This window comes from Oncorhynchus kisutch, linkage group LG24, assembly GCF_002021735.2.
Source record: "Oncorhynchus kisutch isolate 150728-3 linkage group LG24, Okis_V2, whole genome shotgun sequence".
NCBI classification, from domain to species: Eukaryota; Metazoa; Chordata; class Actinopteri; order Salmoniformes; family Salmonidae; genus Oncorhynchus; species Oncorhynchus kisutch.
The window spans coordinates 15,793,387-15,816,146 of record NC_034197.2 but is presented as its reverse complement, the minus strand read 5'-3'; the positions used below and the strand labels follow the sequence as shown (position 1 = coordinate 15,816,146).

Below are 22,760 nucleotides of genomic sequence, written 5' to 3'. Positions count from 1 at the left end.
TACCTGCAGTCACCTGCTCTGTCTACCCTACCTGCAGTCACCTGCTCTGTCTATCCTACCTGCAGTCACCTGCTCTGTCTACCCTACCTGCAGTCACCTGCTCTGTCTACCCTACCTGCACTCACCTGCTCTGTCTACCCTACCTGCAGTCACCTGCTCTGTCTATCCTACCTGCAGTCACCTGCTCTGTCTATCCTACCTGCAGTCACCTGCTCTGTCTATCCTACCTGCAGTCACCTGCTCTGTCTATCCTACCTGCAGTCACCTGCTCTGTCTATCCTACCTGCACTCACCTGCTCTGTCTATCCTACCTGCAGTCACCTGCTCTGTCTATCCAACCTGCAGTCACCTGCTCTGTCTATCCTACCTGCACTCACCTGCTCTGTCTATCCTACCTGCAGTCACCTGCTCTGTCTATCCAACCTGCAGTCACCTGCTCTGTCTATCCTACCTGCAGTCACCTGCTCTGTCTATCCTACCTGCAGTCACCTGCTCTGTCTATCCTACCTGCAGTCACCTGCTCTGTCTATCCTACCTGCAGTCACCTGCTCTGTCTATTTGTTTTTATTTCGCCTTCATTTAACCAGGTAGGCTGGTTGAGAACAAGTTCTCATTTGCAACTGCGACCTGTCTAGACTACCTCATGAATTACTGTTGTAGTCACGTTCTGTTACATAATTCAACAAGTGTGTCAATAGCAGGATACATTAAAAATCAACACGCTTGGCTCTAGATTACCCCTATTTATACATACTTTACAATGTATAAATAAAATCAAATAATTTGCTAAATCAAATCAAATTTTATTTGTCACATACACATGGTTAGCAGATGTTAATGTGAGTGTAGCGAAATGCTTGAGCTTCTAGTTCCGACAATGCAGTAATAACCAACGAGTAATCTAACTAACAATTCCAAAACTACTTCCTTATACACACAAGTGTAAAGGGATAAAGAATATGTACATAAAGATATATGAATGAGTGATGGTACAGAGCGGCATAGGCAAGATGCAGTAGATGGTATCGAGACAATCAGACATAATATCACTATAATCCGAGTGTTCATTTTCAAAAGTTGCTTTCATTTCAGCGCATCAACACTGAACAAAAATATAAACGCAACATGAAACAATTTCAGTTCAAATAAGGAAATCAGTCAATTTAAATGAAACCATTAGGCTATGGATTTCACATGACTGGGAATACAGATCTGTTGGTCACCGATACCTTAAGGTAGGGGTCAGAAAACCAGTCAGTATTTAGTGTGATAGCCATTTGCCTCATGCAGCGCGACACACCTCCTTCACATAGAGTTGATCAGGCTGTTTGTTGATTGTGGCCTGTGGGATGTTGTCCCACTCCTCTTCAATGGCTGTGTGAAGTTGCTGGATGTTGGCAGGAACTGGAACACGCTGTTGTACACGTCGATCCAGAGCATCCAAGATGGGTGACATGTCTGGTGAGTATGAAGGCCATGGAAGAACGGGGATATTTTCAGCTTCCAGGAATTGTCTGCAGAAAGATCCTTGTGACATGGGGCTGTTTAATTATCATGCTGAAACATAAGGTGATGGCGGCGGATGAATGGCACCACAATGGACCTCAGGATCCCGTCACAGTATCTCTGGTCATTCGAATTGCCTTCGATAAATTACAATTGTGTTCATTGTCCGTAGCTTATGCCTGCCCATACCATAACCCCACCGCCACCACGGGGCACTCTGTTCACAACGTTGACATCAGCAAACCGCTCGCCCACACGGCGCCATCTGCCCAGTACAGTTGAAACCGGGATTCATCCGTAAAGAGCACTCTTCTCCAGCCTGCCAGTGGCCATCGAAGGTGAGCATTTGTCCACTGAAGTCGGTTACGACGCCAAACTACAGTCAGGTCAAGACCCTGGTGAGGACAACGAGCACACAGATGAGCTTCCCTGAGATGGTTTCTGACAGTTTGTGCATAATTCTTCAGTTGTGCAAACCCAGTTTCATCAGCTGTCCAGTTGGCTGAGATCAGAAGCCGGATGTGGAGGTCCCGGGCTGGCGTGCCGGATGTGGAGGTCCCGGGCTGGCGTGCCGGATGTGGAGGTCCCGGGCTGGCGTGCCGGATGTGGAGGTCCCGGGCTGGCGTGGTTACACCTGGTCTGCGGTTGGACGTACTGCCAAATTCTCTAAAACGATGTTAGAGGCAGCTTATGGTAGACATTCCTGCAGTCAGCATGCCAACTGCACGCTCCCTCAAAATATGTGTTGTGTGCCAAAACTGCACATTTTAGAGTGTCCTTTTTTTGTGCACCTTTATAATGATCATGCTGTTTAACCAGCTTCTTGACGTGCCACACCTGTCAGGTGGATGGATTCTCTTGGCAAAGGAGAAATGCTCACTAACAAGGAATTAAACAAATTTGTGAACAAAATTTGAAAGAAATAAGCTATTTGTGAGTGTAGTACATTTCTGGGATATTTTATTTCAGTTCATGAAACATTTTTTCAAATCCACCAAAAATGAACACCCATTAAAATAAAGTTATCTTTCTTCTCTTTCTTGTGACGTGTCGAGACGGTTCATTAAATCTCCGACTAATATTCTTGTAGCCATTGTATTCCATTCAACCCATTTCAGCCAGTACCGGGGTGCGTTTGACAGGTGATTACAGACATTCCCGCAGTCGTAACGTTGACGGGGGAAAAGGACAGGCACAAGCAACAGTATGAAAGAGTCCCAGGAGTCAAATGAAAGTAATCAATACAGCGAGATTTAAGTGACAAGTGGAGATTCACTGTACTATTCTGCATTCTTTGTAAATGACTGATGTACCTAGAGCTATCTCTCAGTAACCTCTCCTATCTCCCTCTAACAGGCGCAGGGAGCAGTGTGCACCACAAGTGCAACAGTGCCAAACACCGCATCATCTCCCCCAAGGTGGACCCCCGTGGAGGCTACAGCAGCGGTCACTCTGAGGTCCAGAACAACGACGTGTCCGAGGGCAAGACCGAGCACAGCAGCCATGGAGGGGGGGGGGAAAGTTATGGAGGGGGAGGGGGCAGCGCCAGGGAGAAACGCAACGGCAAGATTCCCAAGCCTGTTCTCCTGCACCAGAACAGCACGGAGGTGTCCTCTACCAACCAGGTGGAGGTCCCTGACACCACCCAGAACTCCCCCGTGTCTATCAGCAGCGGGCTGAACAGCGACCCAGACATGGCTGACAGTCCCGTGGTGACGGGCATGGGCCACGTGGCTTCCGTCCTGTCCAGCCTGTCCCAGAGTGTATTCATGTCCGAGGTAACCGGGGACCCCGGCTACAGCATGTCCCCCAATGGGGGCCCCAACGCCCACCTCATGGGCCCCGACGCAGCCTCCCAGGGACTGGTGTTGTCCGGTGTGGTGGCAGACAACCACAAGTTTGCCTTCCCCAGCGGAGGGGCTGGGGAGGATCCCGGGGGGGCAGGGGGAGCAGATGGGCTGTCCATGCTGTCTGCAGCCGGTGTGTCTGAGGAGCTGGTCCTGTCCAGCAGCCTGGATGCCGGAGGCATGAAGATACCTGAGACCACCATGAACTTTGACCCTGACTGCTTCCTCAACAACCCCAAGCAGGGCCAGACCTACGGGGGCAGCAGGCTGAAGGGGGGCGGCAGCTCCTCCTCTTCCTCCTCTTCCTCCAATGGCACCAACGGCAGTATGCAGCGCTCTCCATCCATGTCAGACTCTGGATACAGCTTCAACTCTGCTCTGGTGAAGAACATCAAGACGGAGGACATGTCCTTCGAGCAGCAGCTGGCCACAGAGCAGGGCTATCAGGTGGGGGCGGTGGTGAGCTGTGGAGGAGGTGGAGCTGGTTCCTCTGGGACTGTTTCAGCGCAGGGCTCCCTCGGCCTGACCCCGGCTGGCTCTCTGCTGCCCTCTGGAGGAGGCCTGAGCCCCAGCACCACCCTGGAGCAGATGGACTTCAGCGCCATCGATGCCAAGCAAGAATACTCCTCCGGGGCTGGGTCAGTGGGCTATGGCCAGGCTATGAACAGCCCCCACCTCTCCCACCAGAGCCACTCGCCCAGCTTCTTCCTCCAGGACACCCAGCAGTCCGGCCAGGCCCAGCAGGGCAGGTCCTCCATGGGCCAGAAGACTCATCTGATGGAGCACAACTCCCACGACTCCACAGCCTACATGGGCCTGCAGGTGGTCAAGACGGACTCCCCTGGCATTAACGGCCACCTCCATCACCACCACCAGAGCCACCACAGGGCCAACTGCAACGGGGGCTCCCCCACCGAGGGGCCAGGGCAGGGGCCTGGGTCTCTCCAGCTTCTACAGTACCAGGGGGGCTTCCCTGGGCTGGGGCCAGAGCATGAGGAGGTGGTGGGTCTGGAGCAACCAGGCAGCGTGGGCTCAGGCCAGGCAGGGGGAACAGAGAATGGAGAGGGCCTACTGAAGCCTGGGGATCACCTCCAGGCCTGTGGAGGAGGCAACCCAGAGGGAGGAGGGACAGAGCACTACCTGCAGCAGGCCAACGGTGGAGGAGGTCAGGGAGGCGGAGGAGGAGGGGAAGGAGTGACCATGCATAACGGAAATGGCATCAACAACGACGGCAGCAACCGCTCACAGCAGCAGCAGCAGCTGCAGCCCCTCCTCCAGGGGGCTGGGATGGTCCAGGGCCTTTACAACACCGTGGGGCCCCACCAGGGCCTGGGCGGATCGGGCTCTAACGGGGGAGCAGGAGGGGGAGGCATGGAGATCAGCCTGGACCACTTCGACATCTCCTTTGGAAACCAGTTCTCTGACCTCATAAATGACTTCATCTCTGTGGACGGTAGTGGAACCAACATGGCTGCCGGGGGAGCTCTTTACAACCACCAGCTGGTGGCCAACCACGGCTCAGAGGGTCAGGCCACGCCTAGTGGGGCTCCCCAGCAGGGCCAGGAGGACGGAGGGGTAGGAGGGGCCCGGGGGGCAGGATACAGCCCCTCAGAGCTCTGTCTCCAGCCCTGCTGCAGCCCTCAGTCTCTGGGTGCCGGGGCTGGGGGTGCAGGGACGGAGTCAGGCTCTCTGGCATACATGGACGTGGCGGAGGTGGTGTCTGCAGCCGTGGCCCACGGGGCTCTGGGGATGTTGCAGGCCACAGGGAGACTCTTCATGGTCACTGACTACTCGCCCGAGTGGTCCTACCCTGAGGTGAGCCTCCACCACGCTAGCAGTGCATGTACTCCTTATTTCACAAAGCATTACACTCCAGTTGAGTTACCAAATGTAGTTACAACATAGTTTTGTAGTTGTGATTGGGTAAACGCATACAGAGAGGCATTTTCTGAAGTTTCACTTTGGTCAGACAGAAATAATGGATCTCCTTCAACCAACCTGAACTGACAAAATATAGGAAACACTTTAGTAAACGAGGGATACAAAGTATATTGAAAGCAGGTGCTTCCACACAGGTGTGGTTCCTGAGCAATTTCTAACCAACGAATTAACATCCCATCATGCTTAGGGTCATTTATAAAAATGGTGGGCTGGAGGCCTCCAGAGTGGCGCCACTCTATAAAGCACTGCATTGCAGCGCTTGAGGCATCACTACAGACCCGGGTTCAATCCAAGGTTGTAAAAAGTACAGAAACAAATGCTTGGTTGGCCCAGTTGCTCAATATTTTGGCTACCATTGCTATGCACTCATGGGATGACAATACCCCCATCCACAGGTCACCGAATGGTTTGATGGGCATGAAAATGTAAACCATATGCCATGGTTGTCTCAGTCACCAGATCTCAACCCAATTGACCACTTACGGGATTCTGGAGCGGCGCCACCATCAACAAAACACCAAATAATGGAATTTCTGGTGGAAGAATGGTGTCGCATCCCTCCAACAGAGTTCCAGAATGGATGCCAAGGCGCTTTGAAGCTGATCTGGCTCGTGGTCCAATGCCCTATTTAGACTCTTTATGTTGTTGTTTCCTTTGTTTTGGCAGTTACCTGTACATATCAACGTAGTTTGAATGAACTGTAATATCACTGTTCAACCACCGGATGGCAGCTCAATAAAGTACAAAACAGAGAGTAGATTCTGTGTAATGTCAGTAACACTGTTCAACCACAGGATGGCAGCTCAATAATGTACAAAACAGAGAGTAGAGTCTGTGTAATGCCAGTAACACTGTTCAACCACAGGATGGCAGCTCAATAAAGTACAAAACAGAGAGTAGAGTCTGTGTAATGCCAGTAACACTGTTCAACCACAGGATGGCAGCTCAATAAAGTACAAAACAGAGAGTAGATTCTGTGTAATGTCAGTAACACTGTTCAACCACAGGATGGCAGCTCAATAATGTACAAAACAGAGAGTAGAGTCTGTGTAATGCCAGTAACACTGTTCAACCACAGGATGGCAGCTCAATAAAGTACAAAACAGAGAGTAGATTCTGTGTAATGTCAGTAACACTGTTCAACCACAGGATGGCAGCTCAATAATGTACAAAACAGAGAGTAGAGTCTGTGTAATGCCAGTAACACTGTTCAACCACAGGATGGCAGTTCAATAAAGTACAAAACAGAGAGTAGAGTCTGTGTAATGCCAGTAACACTGTTCAACCACAGGATGGCAGCTCAATAAAGTACAAAACAGAGAGTAGAGTCTGTGTAATGCCAGTAACACTGTTCAACCACAGGATGGCAGCTCAATAAAGTACAAAAAAGAGAGTAGAGTCTGTGTAATGCCAGTAACACTGTTCAACCACAGGATGGCAGCTCAATAAAGTACAAAACAAAGAGTAGAGTCTGTGTAATGCCAGTAAGCTTTTAAATAATATCAACCGTTTCTATTTCCCAGTGATGAAGACCTGGATGTCTCATGGTATGCTGGGGTATGCAGAATAGGTCAACTATGAGCACCTTTATCTCCTGAATGTTCTGACATTCAGGTCCAAAAAGTCCCTTTCTGGGCATTTCTTCCATGGGCAAACATGTCTTTTTTAAATATTTTTTATATATATTTGTTTTTTAACTTGACAAGTCAGTTAAGAACAAATTCTTATTTGCAATGACAGCCTACCGGGGAACAGTGGGTTAACTGCCTTGTTCAGGGGCAGAACAACAGATTTTTACCTTGTCAGCTCGGGGATTCGATCCAGCAACCATTTGGCTACTGGCCCAACACTAGGCTACCTGCCACCCCATGGAAATAGAAATGAATGGTAAATAATGTATTGTGTCATTTTGGAGACTCTTTTATTGTAAATAAGAATACAATATATTTTCGAACACTTTTACATTAATGTGGATGCTGCCATGATTACCGATAATCATGAATGAATTGTGAATAATGATGAGTGAGAAAGTTACAGATCCAAAAGTATCATACCTCCAAGACATGCTAACCTCTCTCCATTACAATAACTGGGGAGGTTAGCATACCTCCAAGACATGCTAACCTCTCTCCATTACAATAACTGGGGAGGTTAGCATACCTCCAAGACATGCTAACCTCTCTCCATTACAATAACTGGGGAGGTTAGCATACCTCCAAGACATGCTAACCTCTCTCCATTACAATAACAGGGGAGGTTAGCATACCTCCAAGACATGCTAACCTCTCTCCATTACAATAACTGGGGAGGTTAGCATACCTCCAAGACATGCTAACCTCTCTCCATTACAATAACTGGGGAGGTTAGCATACCTCCAAGACATGCTAACCTCTCTCCATTACAATAACTGGGGAGGTTAGCATACCTCCAAGACATGCTAATCTCTCTCCATTACAATAACAGGGGAGGTTAGCATACCTCCAAGACATGCTAATCTCTCTCCATTACAATAACAGGGGAGGTTAGCATACCCCCAAGACATGGGGGTATTTTTGGGGGGTATGATATTTATGCCTCTGTATTTATGTATTTATTTATGCCTCAAACTGCAAATGTATCCAACAAGTTTGCAGAGTCACAAGCTTGACGTAGTCATTCTGTGCTATAGGGGACCAAATACTAAACCTTTGACCAAATTGAATACACCAGAAGTGAAGTTGTCCAAATACTTATGACACCTTCAAATGGGGGGGACTAGATAGTCTAACGTGCTTTCACTTCTACATGGTACAACAGATATGTATGAAAATACCCTCAAATAAAGAGTGACAATCTGTACTGTCACCTTTTTATAAAACATTTCAAACCCAAAATGCTGGAGTATAGAGCCAAATTAAAAGTTTTAGCTTCACTGTCCAAGTAAATGAGTAAGGGAGGGGAGTGGACTGTATGTACAGAGAACTTCGTTTTAACGCCAATGACACTGTTCATCCACAAGATGGCAACCACTTTGGTCAGACAGAAAAATGGCTGTAATATCACTGTCCAACCACAGGACGGCAACGCAGTAAATATAGCAGAGACAATAAACGGTTGTGTAATGCCACTCTTCCACCGCTAGGTGGCAGCAGTTTGAGAATATGTCCCTGTGTTCACGTTATTCCTACTACTCTCCATAAGATGGCAGCATGACATTAAATCATGGCCAAATTCACACTTGCTCCCTAATACCCAGTATAGGTCCAGATGATCCAGTTTCCCGCGCTGTGAGTCTGTGTGCTATCTGTTTCAGGGAGGAGTGAAGGTGCTCATCACTGGTCCATGGCAGGAGGCCAGCTCTAACTACAGCTGCCTGTTTGATCAGATATCTGTCCCTGCCTCTCTCATCCAGCCTGGGGTGCTGCGCTGCTACTGCCCAGGTAAGTCTCAGTGGCCTGGCCTTGACACACCCTCTGGTCCTTCCACCAGGGTTAAACTGGAAACACCGTGTACTGTACCTACCAGGGATATCAGTCGTTATCTTTTAGACTTAGATCAGCATACATTACACGAAGGTCTTTACTTGTGTCTCTGTTCCTCAGTTGAGATTGTGTCCCTGGCCACTGAGAAGTTTCAAGAAGAAGAATATAATGTTCCTATGTGTTCTACAGGTGGTTAGAGTCAGGAGCGTTGGAGTTGTAGCAGTTATCAGTGAAGCGTCTGACTCGGACTCCCTCTGTCTGTCTCTGTCCACAGCTCATGACACTGGGCTGGTGACACTGCAGGTGACTGCCAGTAACCAGATCATCTCTAACTCAGTGGTGTTTGAGTACAAAGCCCGCGCTCTGCCCTCACTGCCCTCTTCACAACATGACTGGCTCTCACTGGACGGTAAGATATCTCGGTCTATCTTCCTCTCTCTTTTTGCCTCACTATGTTTTTCTGTGTCTCTTTGTCTCTCTCTGAATCCCCCTTTCTCTCTCCCTCTGCTTCCCCCTCTCTTTCTCTCTCGTTCTCCTTCCCTGTCTCTCTTTCTCTCTCGTTCTCCTTCCGTCTCTCTTTCTCTCTCGTTCTCCTTCCCCGTCTCTTTCTCTCTTGTTCTCCTTCCCTGTCTCTCTTTCTCTCTCATTCTCCTTCCCCGTCTCTTTCTCTCTCATTCTCCTTCCCTGTCTCTCTTTCTCTCTCATTCTCCTTCCCCGTCTCTTTCTCTCTCGTTCTCCTTCCCTGTCTCTCTTTCTCTCTCGTTCTCCTTCCCTGTCTCTCTTTCTTTCTCGTTCTCCTTCCCTGTCTCTCTTTCTCTCTCGTTCTCCTTCCCTGTCTCTCTTTCTCTCTCGTTCTCCTTCCCCGTCTCTTTCTCTCTCGTTCTCCTTCCCTGTCTCTCTTTCTCTCTCGTTCTCCTTCCCTGTCTCTCACTCTCTGCTTCCCACTCTCTCTTTCTCTCTCTCCCCGCTTCCCCCTCTTTCTCTACTTCCCCTCTCTCTTGCTCTCTCTCTCCCTGTCCCTCTGCCCTGGGCACCAGTGAAGTGCTATCTGCTGGCTCATCCTAAATGACTCTCGGCTGTGCTGTCGTGTTGCTGCTCTGAGTGTCACAAATCACAACTACCTGTCCATTTACATTAGAGTCTGTTCTAGAGGCATGTGGCTGTGTGGTGGCGTGTCCATGGTCCATGATGGACAGTAATTACTTGAAGATTGAGTTGGATTTCAGTACATTGGAGAGCACTAGTCCTTGTCCTGTTGTCCTGTATCTGTGAGAGGATCCTGTAGTGTTAATAATGTGGTCTGATAGACATTTCGGAATCAATATCTGCAGTGAATCAACTTCATTATGGGCTTTCAGGACCATGGAGAACACTAGTCATCAGTCATCAGGTGTGATAGCAGCAGTGAGTCAACTCCATTGGGATCTTGGGATCAGGTTTTATTTCAGGACCATGGAGAACACTAGTGTCTTCAATGTTTTCTGATGTCAGGATCAATAGTTGGGTCAAATGAGTACCTTTTGGGTAGTGTAAAGATTTTATTTCACCTAGTTTTAACATTCTGCCATACAGAGCACATGTTCAACATAATACAAAACACATTTTCCCATCTCAAGAGGTTAATACCAAAATGACTACACTGAGAGACTATTAAGTGCCACATAAAGTCACAGGGTTGACCGTAACAGGGTTAACGATTCAACCAGCCATAAATCCCATGTCAGGGGAAATGGAAGATTGTTGTGTGCAACAGGGAGGGGCAATTGAATGCAAGCTTCATTACAATTACAAATGAATTGTAATTGCTTAAGAAATTCTAGCCTGTCTATCTATGGGGAACAGGGTTGACGTGTTGTGCTTGACGCCCTCAGTTTTCCACCACAAAACACTAGAAAATGGCCAGAAACAGTAGAACCAGCTCTTGCTTTTTACATGACCATTTGCCTTTTAGAGATTCAATGTTTCTTTTGAACATGAAAAAAGATGCACATATCGTTACACCATATTGAAACCAGAGTTCAGTTCACGCGACAGGGTTGACATTAAAACGAGGGACAGACCTTTCACGTGATTAGATGAAGCACATGAAATAACTTAAATGACTTTGTCAAAAAAAACAATAACGGGGTCTTTACAGTAATGATAAAACATGGAGACATGTTGGGGTTAAGTGGGTTACAATCTTCCTAGAAGTCACAGAGGGACATGTCTAAATGCAGCATTTCCACACTTTAAGCAAGTCTTTATTCATACATAAAACATCTGATTGAATGAATTCTTCATGTGGTCTATATTGAAGGGCACTTGGTTTAATAAAATGGCCTTTCAACCTTCAATATTGGTGCACAATTTCGACTTCAAATATCAAAATGAACCGGCACTCCGTTCGTGGAACGACCCAATTGCAGTGGATCAACTGTAGTAGAAACTCAGTTCATCTTGGGTTTGATTTGGACCATGGCCCAGAACCATGAAGAGCACCAGTCCTTGTCCTGTGTCTTTCAGACGATGCTATTGTGTTCTGATAGACATGTCAGGATCAATATCGAATAGCTGCAGTGAATCAACTAAGTTGATCATGGATGTTAAGAGTCTTGGCATTACTGCAAATAGATCTCCTAGAACCACTATGACATATGTGAGTGTATGTTGCTCGGCACACATGGGAATTTAGATTGGCTGCACAATGAAGACTCGGGCTCAAGCGCTTCGCAGCAGGAAGTCTTGTGAATTAGTATATTTAGACTGCAATAGAGTGAGACACTGCAGGGATGTGTGTGTGTGCGTGCGCGTGTGTGTGTGTGTGTGTGTGTGTGTGGAGCTGAGCTGGGAGAGAGTGTTGCTACTGCAGTGTGTGTGTGACTGTGCATTGACAGGCTAAAGTAGGGCATGGTGAAGAGAGGGGAGGAGAGTACAGGAGTGGGCTGACGGGACAGCTGCATTGCAGACGCCCCTTGAGGGAGTGGGATTGAATAATCAAGAACCACCGGCTCCCAGGCAGACGTGGTGCGGCGGAACCAGTGTATCTCTCCACCATTCATTCATACAGTACACTCACCCTACTCTATCTGCCTCACAGGTCCATTCATACAGTACACTCACCCTACTCTATCTGCCTCACAGGTCCATTCATACAGTACACTCACCCTACTGTCTCTGTCTCACAGGTCCATTCATAGAACCAGTCTCACTACTCTCTCTGTCTCACAGGTCCATTCATAGAACCAGTCTCACTACTCTCTCTGTCTCACAGGTCCATTCATAGAACCAGTCTCACTACTCTCTCTGTCTCACAGGTCCATTCATAGAACCAGTCTCACTACTCTCTCTGTCTCACAGGTCCATTCATAGAACCAGTCTCACTACTCTACACTCCACAGTAAGCTAAGGAGCTGAGGGAAAACAGAGTCTGATCTATTACCTTACTACTTCTATTAACCCTTTCCCTACTCCCGCTCTCTGCCTTGATATTATCTTGCTATTGGCATTGGCTTGTGGTTGTGGTTGCATTTTGCCGGTTATTTTGGATCCTCTCTTTTGCCATGTATGGTAATCATTTATTTGATGTATTTTTCCACTCTGTTCATGTCCAAAGATTTCATGCTGGGTTTTCAGATATACGACTCTGTTGCCTCATGCCTGTCCTGATGATACTTATAAATACTACATGGTGTTTGTTAAGTTCATCCTGCTTGAATCGACAGAGCCCTGAAGCAGCTGGTATAGTCCCAGATAGCACCCTATTCCCTATATAGTGCACTACTTTTGACCAGAGTCCTATGTGTGGAATAGGGTAGCATGTGGGGCGCAACCTAAGCCTGGGTGGTTGAACAGGCCATCCCTTGGTCCCTTGGTCAGGTGAATTGATTCAGATTGGATCCAGATGATTGGTGAGAGAAAGTGATTCAGACTGGTGTCAGTTGATCCATTCATGTTTAAAAACTCAACATAGCAATTGTTTGTGTGCTGGAGATTTCCTTTCTATTTAGTAGTCCTTTTTTTCCATAAACCTGGCAGGACTGAAGGTATGCGAGTTCCCCCTTTTCTTTCAATCAAATTTTATTTGTCACATACACATGGTTAGCAGATGTTAATGTGAGTGTAGCGAAATGCTACAAATGCTTGTTTTACATACTACATTGTTGCAATGCTCTATTTAAGAAACACTCAACTCAATGTAAATCAAAGTGGATAGATTGTGGTTTTCTTAATGCTGTTTACGCGGGACTGCAGTGGCTGGTATGATTAACATACTATTTGTCAGTAACCTTAGTGACAAGACAAAAAAGAACAAGGTGATACAATAGTATCATCCAGGATCATCCCACCTGCCCTTTGCCCTCAGAATAGCCTGAATTTGTCGGGGCATGGACTCTACAAGGTGTCAAAAGCATTTCACAGGGATGCTGTCCCATGTTGACTCCAATGCTTCCCACAGTTGTGTCAAATTAGCTGGATGTCCTTTTGGGTGGTGCCACATTCTTGATACACACGGGAAACTGTTGAGCGTGAAAAACCCAGCAGCGTTGCAGTTCTTGACACAAACCGGTGCACCTGGCACCTACTACCATACGCCATTTAAAAGCACTTAAATATACACAATCCATGTCTCAATTGTCTCAAGGCTTAAAAATCCTTCTATAACCTGTCTCCTCCTCCTAATCTACACGGATTGAAGTGGATTTAACAAGTGACATCAATAAGGGATCATAACGTTCACCTGGATTCACCTGGTCAGTCTATGTCATGGAAAGAGCTGGTGTTCATAATGTTTTGTTCACTCAGTGAATATGTAGCCATTTTACTGCTGCAAAATGTATTCTATTAAAATAAAGAATATAGTAGGATATAGATGTTCATATGTCCACCTAATGCATTGTATACCGCTGCCTTTACATGCTTCATTTAATGACATTTTGCACGCGCTACAGCACAGATAAACGTAACCTAGAAAAGACACCATTCCAGAGCTACTATATATGTAATGCGACACTTAACCATTTGTGTGCCTGTATTGATCCATAATTCTCATTAACCTACATCATTTAATTCCCATTCTTTAATAATAATAACAAGAGTTTAAATTTGCAGTAGGGTATAAGCTAAAGCTATTGGGCTCTCTTTCCCTTATCCGTTCATTCTGAAACTGTGCTATGATGTGCTAATGTTACGTACACAGCTTCCTGCCTTCCTTGATTTGTCATAATGCAGAGTGGGGGAGGGGCGCTTTTCCTTTCCTCTGCAGCACTGCAGGTACGGAGCCATGGGCAGGACAGAAAACACTGAGATCTGGGCTGCAGAACAGGCTATTACCCACTAATCATTCTCTGTCCATGGCCCTGGACGGTCCCGGTGAGCACTCGCTAATCGTGTACTGGTTCGTTAGGAAGACAGTGCGCGCCAAATTAAGCCACACAGAGCTGCTAACCTCACCGGTTGGTTCTCCATCTAATCTGAAAGTAAAGAGCTGTAGTAAAACTATCTACCTACCCGCATAACAAACCAAAGGACTGACGGTAGTCTACACAATGCATGGTCACCGTGTGCATGTTAGGTAGGCTAACTACGGTAAATTAGCGCAGACAGAGCAACAAGCGGTTTGCTCCAAATGAATCATTTTGATATAGACTGGAGCTGACATTTACCACGGGAGATAACGGATCCTTTGAATGCTACTCACTTTCAGGGACAATGAATCGAAGTAGGCCTAGCTGCAGGATACATATCAGGATGCGTCGAATATTTCCCCATAGGATCAAATCTAACGAGAGAAAAACCGAATTGTACAAAACATTTACCCACCTCAGTTCTGTGTCGGTCGGCAGTTGAAAATTAAAAAGTTAAAGTAACATTATAAATAGTAATGAGAGCGACAAGTTGGCGCGAGCTTTTAAAAGCTCGACGGCTTGAAGGGAAAACTAGGGCGTCTGTTTACCTGCGGCACGTGCGCACGACGTCTACTCGCAGCCATACGTTTTCTTTTACTGCAGGCTAGTGAGGGACCGAGTAGAGAGAAGCACAGGAGGGGAAGGAGGGGGTCGGAGAGAGAAAGAAGTGAAGGGGAGGGGGCTATGATGGGAAGAGTAGTGAGCGGTCTTTATCTCTCTCTATCTTCCCTCGCTCTTCCACTTTGTTCTATTGTTGATGAGTGCTCTATTGAGCTTCTACACGTCAAGGATATTTTTACTCATAGCGTCATCCATTACCTACAAACTGTGGGAATTGGGAAACTGTGCACATCATTGAAATGCAGCATGCTTGGACTTCTGTCAGGATGCCAGTGAATGACATCTGCTTTTCCTAAAGAGAAGGGAAACAGTTTGGCTTTTCAGGGGGATTCTACCAATGGAAAATGAAGTAGAAGGTTAGATGTGTTTAGTTGCATATTTGCGGTGGACGGTGTTGTGGTGTATCTGTGTGTTATCTACTGGCGACTAACAGGAGAAGTTCAGTTACACAGGCGTTAGCGGTATTACTCCAAGGCTGACTGTAATATTAACTCTGTACTGTTTCAAGACGAGTTATACCCTGTCAGGTTAAGCAGCCAGTCTGGTCGTTTACTATTGTTGGTCATGTTTTCTTGTGTGCTTTCTCAAAATGTTTAGTTTCACTGTCTGTGACTGGCTCCTTCATTTCACACTGTAACAGTAGAGTAGTTCGTGTGGAACTACCACTGTACTCTTTCAATCTGTCTCATCATATCCCATTTCTGTTTTATTTGCATAGTCAATTAAACTGAAGCTTATCATTGGTTCCAGCACTATCCTGAACATGCATAGGCTTTAAATGGTAGCATGGTTTCACAGCATAAGTCTTACTCAAAAAGCCAGGTAGGTTACCAAAAGCCTGAAACTGTCGGCGGTGACAGGCGGTGCTGCTTTCACGTGTAGGTGAAGGAAGTTGTTAGGATACAACTACTAGAGATGCCTTTTTGATGATTGGACAATTCAAATACTTTGTCTCATGGCTTCAGCGATATTCTGCAGAAGGGTTTTGTTACTAAATAGCTTTTCACATGTTTCTAATAGCGCATTCCCCCCTCCTCTTGTTGATCATGTGATTTAAAAGTATCGAGGAGTCAGGCAAGGTGGCTGTCGCATCCTGTTGTTCGGTCATGCCATCTTTTTAGCTTCGGTCGCTAAATCATATACATCTTACAACATGCCACAGTTGTGAAACTGGTTTTTGTCTCGTTGTATGGTCTGTATTATGAGCACACGAGAACTAAAGAAGTCAGTTACTATTCATTAGTTTTCTAGCATCAAGTAAGCACGCAAAAGGTAGCCTGCTGTAGCCCTCCTGGTCAACTTGCTTTTGAATTTAAGAAACACGATGCAGTGGATAGCAAAATGAGCGCTCGCGTAGCTTATTCTGTAAAGTCTTCGAGGACGTTTTCAGCACCACGGGTCATTGGACAGCGACATTAGCGCGCGTCTATTTGCGAAAAGTATGCAGTTCACTTAGTATCATGTTATTTGAGCTATTCCCGTCATGTTTAATAACTGTAACAGTCTGTTGATTTTAATGTAAACTCCGAAGGTAGCCTATTACTCTCCCCCTCTGCAAAAAATATAAGTCAAGTTCTTTACCCTCTAAAGAGCCCTGTCGAGTTGGTGTCACATGACTGCATGTATTGACTATGTGAAAAGTAGAACAGAACTTCAGAGTGGCATGTTGCAGTCAGTTTATCCTGTAGGACATTGGCAGATGTCAATTCTTGTTAAACTAATGATAGCAACACAGAAACCAGAGAAGCTATTATAATGTGCCTACCGTAGTTTGTTTCAAATGCAATTGTAATAATGTACTGCTGCAGGAGTTTGTCTTTTCAGAAATGGTTGATAGAATGAGAGCAGCTCCAGTGAAGTGGAAATGCTTACCTGGGAATGGCCAGCCTCTGGGCATGGCTTTACAGAAATGGAACCTGTGGAGGGAGGAATTGGCTTTTTGGAGAACATGACTCATTTGTTTCTTCTCTTTATGCATTACGTTTAAGGCCATTTGTGTCTTCTCTCTTTGCATCCCCTTAAGGAAATTTGTGTCTTCTCTCTTTGCATCCCCTTAAGGCAATTTGTGTCTTCTCTCTTTGCATCCCCTTAAGGCAATTTGTGTCTTCTCTCTTTGCATCCCCTTAAGGCAATTTGTGTCTTCTCTCTTTGCATCCCCTTAAGGCAATTTGTGTCTTCTCTCTTTGCATCCCCTTAAGGCAATTTGTGTCTTCTCTCTTTGCATCCCCTTAAGGCAATTTGTGTCTTCTCCCTTTGCCTCCCCTTAAGGCAATTTGTGTCTTCTCTCTTTGCATCCCCTTAAGGCAATTTGTGTCTTCTCCCTTTGCCTCCCCTTAAGGCAATTTGTGTCTTCTCTCTTTGCCTCCCCTTAAGGCAATTTGTGTCTTCTCTCTTTGCCTCCCCTTAAGGCAATTTGTGATAACCCAATTCAAGTTCCCACACATAAAACTTTTTTAGCAAATGTGTCTGTGTGCCTCTTCAATAGCTCTACCATAAGTTATAGTTGTTGGTAAATATTAATAGCTAACCCCTTACTGTTACCGTTTACTCAGGCTGAGCACAGTGTACTGTCAATAGTTGTGTGTTTCCAACACATAGCAGTGGGGGACTATCATATCAAGATGCTGTCATATCATACCACAAGTCAGAACTATTACTGACACAGACAGGTGACTTTACATTGCTGTGAAACATGCAGTGATTTAAATCAAATCAATTTTTATTGGTTGCGCACCCCGTTTTGCAGATATTATCACAGGTGCAGAGAAATGCTTATGTTTCTAGCTCCAACAATACAGTAATATCTAGCGATACAATCCAAACATTTTAAGAAAGATTAAGAAATTGCTTCTGTTTAGCTGACTAACAAGTGTGAGCTGTGCCTTCATACAGCTGCATAAGGGTATTGTGTTGTCATTTATCATAGTGTCATTCCATGTGTCTTCTTTAGGATAGCATTTTCCTGGTGTTATGAATAGAACACTGTAGGGCTAGTTACAGAGGGTCAAAGACTATAACCACAAGACATGCTAACCTCTCACCATTAACTATAACAGGGGAGGTTAGCATGTCTTGGGGGTCTGATCTTTGACCCTCAGTGCAACTTTCGCACTCATCATTATTCACAATTCATTCAGTATTATGTGTAATCATGGGTAGTATCCACATGAATGTAGAAGTGTTTAGAAACAAATTCTATTCTTATTTAAAATAAAAGTGAATTCAAAAAAATAATACATTATTTACCATGAATTTCTATTGGGCACAAAATAATCTGAAACACAACCAAAACGAACTGCAAATGCATCCAACCATTTTGTAGAGCCACAAGCTTGATGTGCGTGCTAGGAATATGGAACCAAATACCAAACTTTTGACTACTTTATTTCTAAGAATCTTTAGGGGTGTCAATAATTTTGACCCCTACTTTTTTTTAGATGTTTATTTCTTGTTAAACAAAATCTCTTTCTCCGAGCAATATTATGAGCATAAAATAATGTAATTTCCCCATTTTTTTGAGCATACAATATAGCTCAGTATTTGAACTATAGATTGAATACAGTCATTATTTCTGATCGTTATCAAGGGTGTGAATACTTTCGGACATCGCCGTACGTGTACAGGTATAGTGTGATACCTTCTGTGCTACACTCTACAGCGCACGTTTGATATCATCATAGGTTTTGTGTAGTATTTAGCACAGCAGACGTTTGTCATTTCCTGTAATAACAGATACCAAGCCGTAATTCCCCTTTGTCGTCTCTTCTCGTGGCAGTTCACTGGCTTGTGAGAGCAGAGCAGTCTGAAATATAGAGTGCCTCGTCAGTCTTGACGTTGAATTGAAATTGAGCTGCTTCACCTCTGGAGCTGGACTGATGCCACGAGGTCAGGCGCATGCTACCTGGTTAGCTTATTTCCAACCTTGTCAAGCGGGACTGTCATATTAGGAGTCGCTCAACAGGCTTATGTGTGAAGTATAAAGCATCCATCGGCTTTTTGTTGCCCCTCTATTGTTATGTATGAAGAATCCTGTAGAGTGTAGAAGAACCCTGTTGCATGAATGATCTGATTCTATCTGAATTATACAACGATATAGGAAAAGCCTCAGCTAAACTTGTTGCTTTACATTAGTCAATACTAATGTGTTGCGAGAGAAGGTGAGAAGCCTACTTCCTGGTTTTCTGCTGATATATACTGTACTTGTTAACCATTACTGTGCAATCGATGCAACATGGATTTTCTCCTGCAGAATTCATGTGTGATGAAGGTCCCGGGGGTTACGAACCAGGTTAGAGATGGATAAACTTCATTAGTCCACTCGAGATGGGAATGTGTCTTCTGTTTTTATCTGCTTCTGCTTTGATTCACCCCCCCCCGACACACACACACGCACACACACGCACGCACTCACGTGCACACACACACGCACTCACTCACGCGCGCACACACACACACGCGCACTCACTTGCGCGCACACACACACACACACACACACACATTAGGTTGGAGAGGCTGGTGAAATGCCCAATGAGCAGATTAGTTCCTTGCTCAAGGGAACCCTTCTGGTTGCAGGCTCAACCCCGGCAGATTTTTACCCCCATCAGCAGTGGAATCCGAACCGGTAACCCACCGGTTGCTGGCACGCATCTCTAACCTCCGGGCTACCGCCGCCCCATAATAATATAGAGCATAACATAAAGCAACATTACAATTACAATAATAAAAGCTGCATCAATAGACTGCACTTTTCCTCTCATTGACCCCTATAATCACTCAGGTTGGGATGAGTCTTGTCCTTGAGGCAGAACTGAGCTATTTCTGCTAGATGGGTCAGCTCCAAAGTAAAAATGTACTATATTGTAAAGATTAATGGAAAACATGTATTTTTGGTCTTCATTTAAGGCTAGGCATTAGGGTTAGCAGGGTGGTTAAGGTTCGGTTTAAAATCTGAATTGATGACTTTGTGGCTGTGCCAACTAGTGACCACTCTGCAGAGCTGCCTTCAGAACAATAGTCATGACAAAAAAACGTTAACGTACAATAATCACTACAGGACATTAGATTCCATCTACAGTGCCTTGCGAAAGTATTCGTCCCCCTTGAACTTTGCGACCTTTTGCCACATTTCAGGCTTCAAACATAAAGATATAAAACTGTATTTTTTTGTGAAGAATCAACAACAAGTGGGACACAATCATGAAGTGGAACGACATTTATTGGATATTTCAAACTTTTTTAACAAATCAAAAACTGAAAAATTGGGCGTGCAAAATTATTCAGCCCCTTTACTTTCAGTGCAGCAAACTCTCTCCAGAAGTTCAGTGAGGATCTCTGAATGATCCAATGTTGACCTAAATGACTAATGATGATAAATACAATCCACCTGTGTGTAATCAAGTCTCCGTATAAATGCACCTGCACTGTGATAGTCTCAGAGGTCCGTTAAAAGCGCAGAGAGCATCATGAAGAACAAGGAACACACCAGGCAGGTCCGAGATACTGTTGTGAAGAAGTTTAAAGCCGGATTTGGATACAAAAAGATTTCCCAAGCTTTAAACATCCCAAGGAGCACTGTGCAAGTGATAATATTGAAATGGAAGGAGTATCAGACCACTGCAAATCTACCAAGACCTGGCCGTCCCTCTAAACTTTCAGCTCATACAAGGAGAAGACTGATCAGAGATGCAGCCAAGAGGCCCATGATCACTCTGGATGAACTGCAGAGATCTACAGCTGAGGTGGGAGACTCTGTCCATAGGACAACAATCAGTCGTATATTGCACAAATCTGGCCTTTATGGAAGAGTGGCAAGAAGAAGAAGATATCCATAAAAAGTGTCGTTTAAAGTTTGCCACAAGCCACCTGGGAGACACACCAAACATGTGGAAGAAGGTGCTCTGGTCAGATGAAACCAAAATTGAACTTTTTGGCAACAATGCAAAACGTTATGTTTGGCGTAAAAGCAACACAGCTCATCACCCTGAACACACCATCCCCACTGTCAAACATGGTGGTGGCAGCATCATGGTTTGGGCCTGCTTTTCTTCAGCAGGGACAGGGAAGATAGTTAAAATTGATGGGAAGATGGATGGAGCCAAATACAGGACCATTCTGGAAGAAAACCTGATGGAGTCTGCAAAAGACCTGAGACTGGGACGGAGATTTGTCTTCCAACAAGACAATGATCCAAAACATAAAGCAAAATCTACAATGGAATGTTTCAAAAATAAACATATCCAGGTGTTAGAATGGCCAAGTCAAAGTCCAGACCTGAATCCAATCGAGAATCTGTGGAAAGAACTGAAAACTGCTGTTCACAAATGCTCTCCATCCAACCTCACTGAGCTCGAGCTGTTTTGCAAGGAGGAATGGGAAAACATTTCAGTCTCTCGATGTGCAAAACTGATAGAGACATACCCCAAGCGATTTACAGCTGTAATCGCAGCAAAAGGTGGCGCTACAAAGTATTAACTTAAGGGGGCTGAATAATTTAGCACGCCCAATATTTCAGTTTTTGCTTTGTTAAAAAAGTTTGAAATATCCAATAAATGTTGTTCCACTTCATGATTGTGTCCCACTTGTTGTTGATTCTTCACAAAAAATACAGTTTTACATCTTTATGTTTGAAGCCTGAAATGTGGCAAAAGGTCGCAAAGTTCAAGGGGGCCGAATACTTTCGCAAGGCACTGTATGTAGTGTTCATAATAGGAAAGGTCTGGTGTTCGTCTGATTTTGACCCATGACGACCCTTGTTGTTGTTTCTTTGTTGGGTCAAGCTGACACATGTGTGGGGCCATTGTTTTCAGATAAATGCACTCTCCTCAAACAAATTAAGAAAATGAACTTGTTTCTGTGGTCTTAACTTTTGTTCTTTTCAAACCTCTCATCAATATCCTACACTTTGTCCAGGAGAAAGAATACTGCACATAAACCCATTACAAGCTGAAGGAAGAGGAAACCCTATTAAAGAAACCCTCCACAATGGACAGAACTAACAAAGCTGGTCATTATGCCAAAGAAAGAAGGCAACTTAGCTTTTGATTATCAGTGTCCCCATGGGTCCCAGCTGTGTGAGCCTGTGCCAGATGGCCTAGCAACCTCTTCCTTTAGACAGGCACAAATACCAGCTTCTGTCAATCAGGAGAATATGCTGCACAGTCACAGACTCTGAGGGTGGTAGGACCACAGTCTTTCTAACTACTGAACATGCGGGGGTTTGCTATAGCCACAGCTTGTCTATTAGACTACATGTGGTGGTTTGCTACCATATTCACACAGAGGTTGGACCCAGCCTTTCTAGATCAGTACATTTGGGGGTTTGCTACAATAGTCATATAAAGATAATGATGGGGTCCAGCTGTAGAACAGTAGTTGAGTGTCATTAACGGACCCACAGGTTGGTGTGTGAGGAGGAAGGTGTCAGATGACACTTCTGCTCTAAATCCAGACCATTGAGACTCAGTATTGTTAGCCTGGCATCCAGACCATTGAGACTCAGTATTGTCAGCCTGGCATCCAGACCATTGAGACTCAGTATTGTTAGCCTGGCATCCAGACCATTGAGACTCAGTATTGTCAGCCTGGCATCCAGACCATTGAGACTCAGTATTGTCAGCCTGGCATCCAGACCATTGAGACTCAGTATTGTTAGCCTGGCATCCAGACCATTGAGACTCAGTATTGTCAGCCTGGCATCCAGACCATTGAGACTCAGTATTGTTAGCCTGGCATCCAGACCATTGAGACTCAGTATTGTCAGCCTGGCATCCAGACCATTGTAACTCAGTATTGTTAGCCTGGCATCCAGACCATTGAGACTCAGTATTGTCAGCCTGGCATCCAGACCATTGAGACTCAGTATTGTCAGCCTGGCATCCAGACCATTGAGACTCAGTATTGTCAGCCTGGCATCCAGACCATTGAGACTCAGTATTGTTAGCCTGGCATCCAGACCATTGAGACTCAGTATTGTCAGCCTGGCATCCAGACCATTGTAA

At 45.4% G+C, this 22,760-nt stretch overlaps 1 protein-coding gene across 8 annotated transcripts in view; it reads left to right on the top strand.

Annotated features, from left to right (window-relative positions):
• The window catches only part of LOC109869206 (calmodulin-binding transcription activator 1), a 435,704-nt gene that overhangs the window by 391,928 nt on the left and 21,016 nt on the right, over positions 1-22,760 (top strand). For 7 of the 8 annotated variants that reach the window (XM_031804278.1, XM_031804275.1, XM_031804274.1 and 4 more), the window contains 3 exons: positions 2,863-5,168; positions 8,587-8,713; positions 9,030-9,164. In XM_031804278.1, coding sequence (XP_031660138.1) covers positions 2,863-5,168; positions 8,587-8,713; positions 9,030-9,164 — 2,568 coding nt within the window. Of the gene's footprint in view, positions 1-2,862; positions 5,169-8,586; positions 8,714-9,029; positions 9,165-14,799; positions 15,120-22,760 lie in introns of those variants that run through there. The other variant, XM_031804279.1, reaches the window with a different exon arrangement.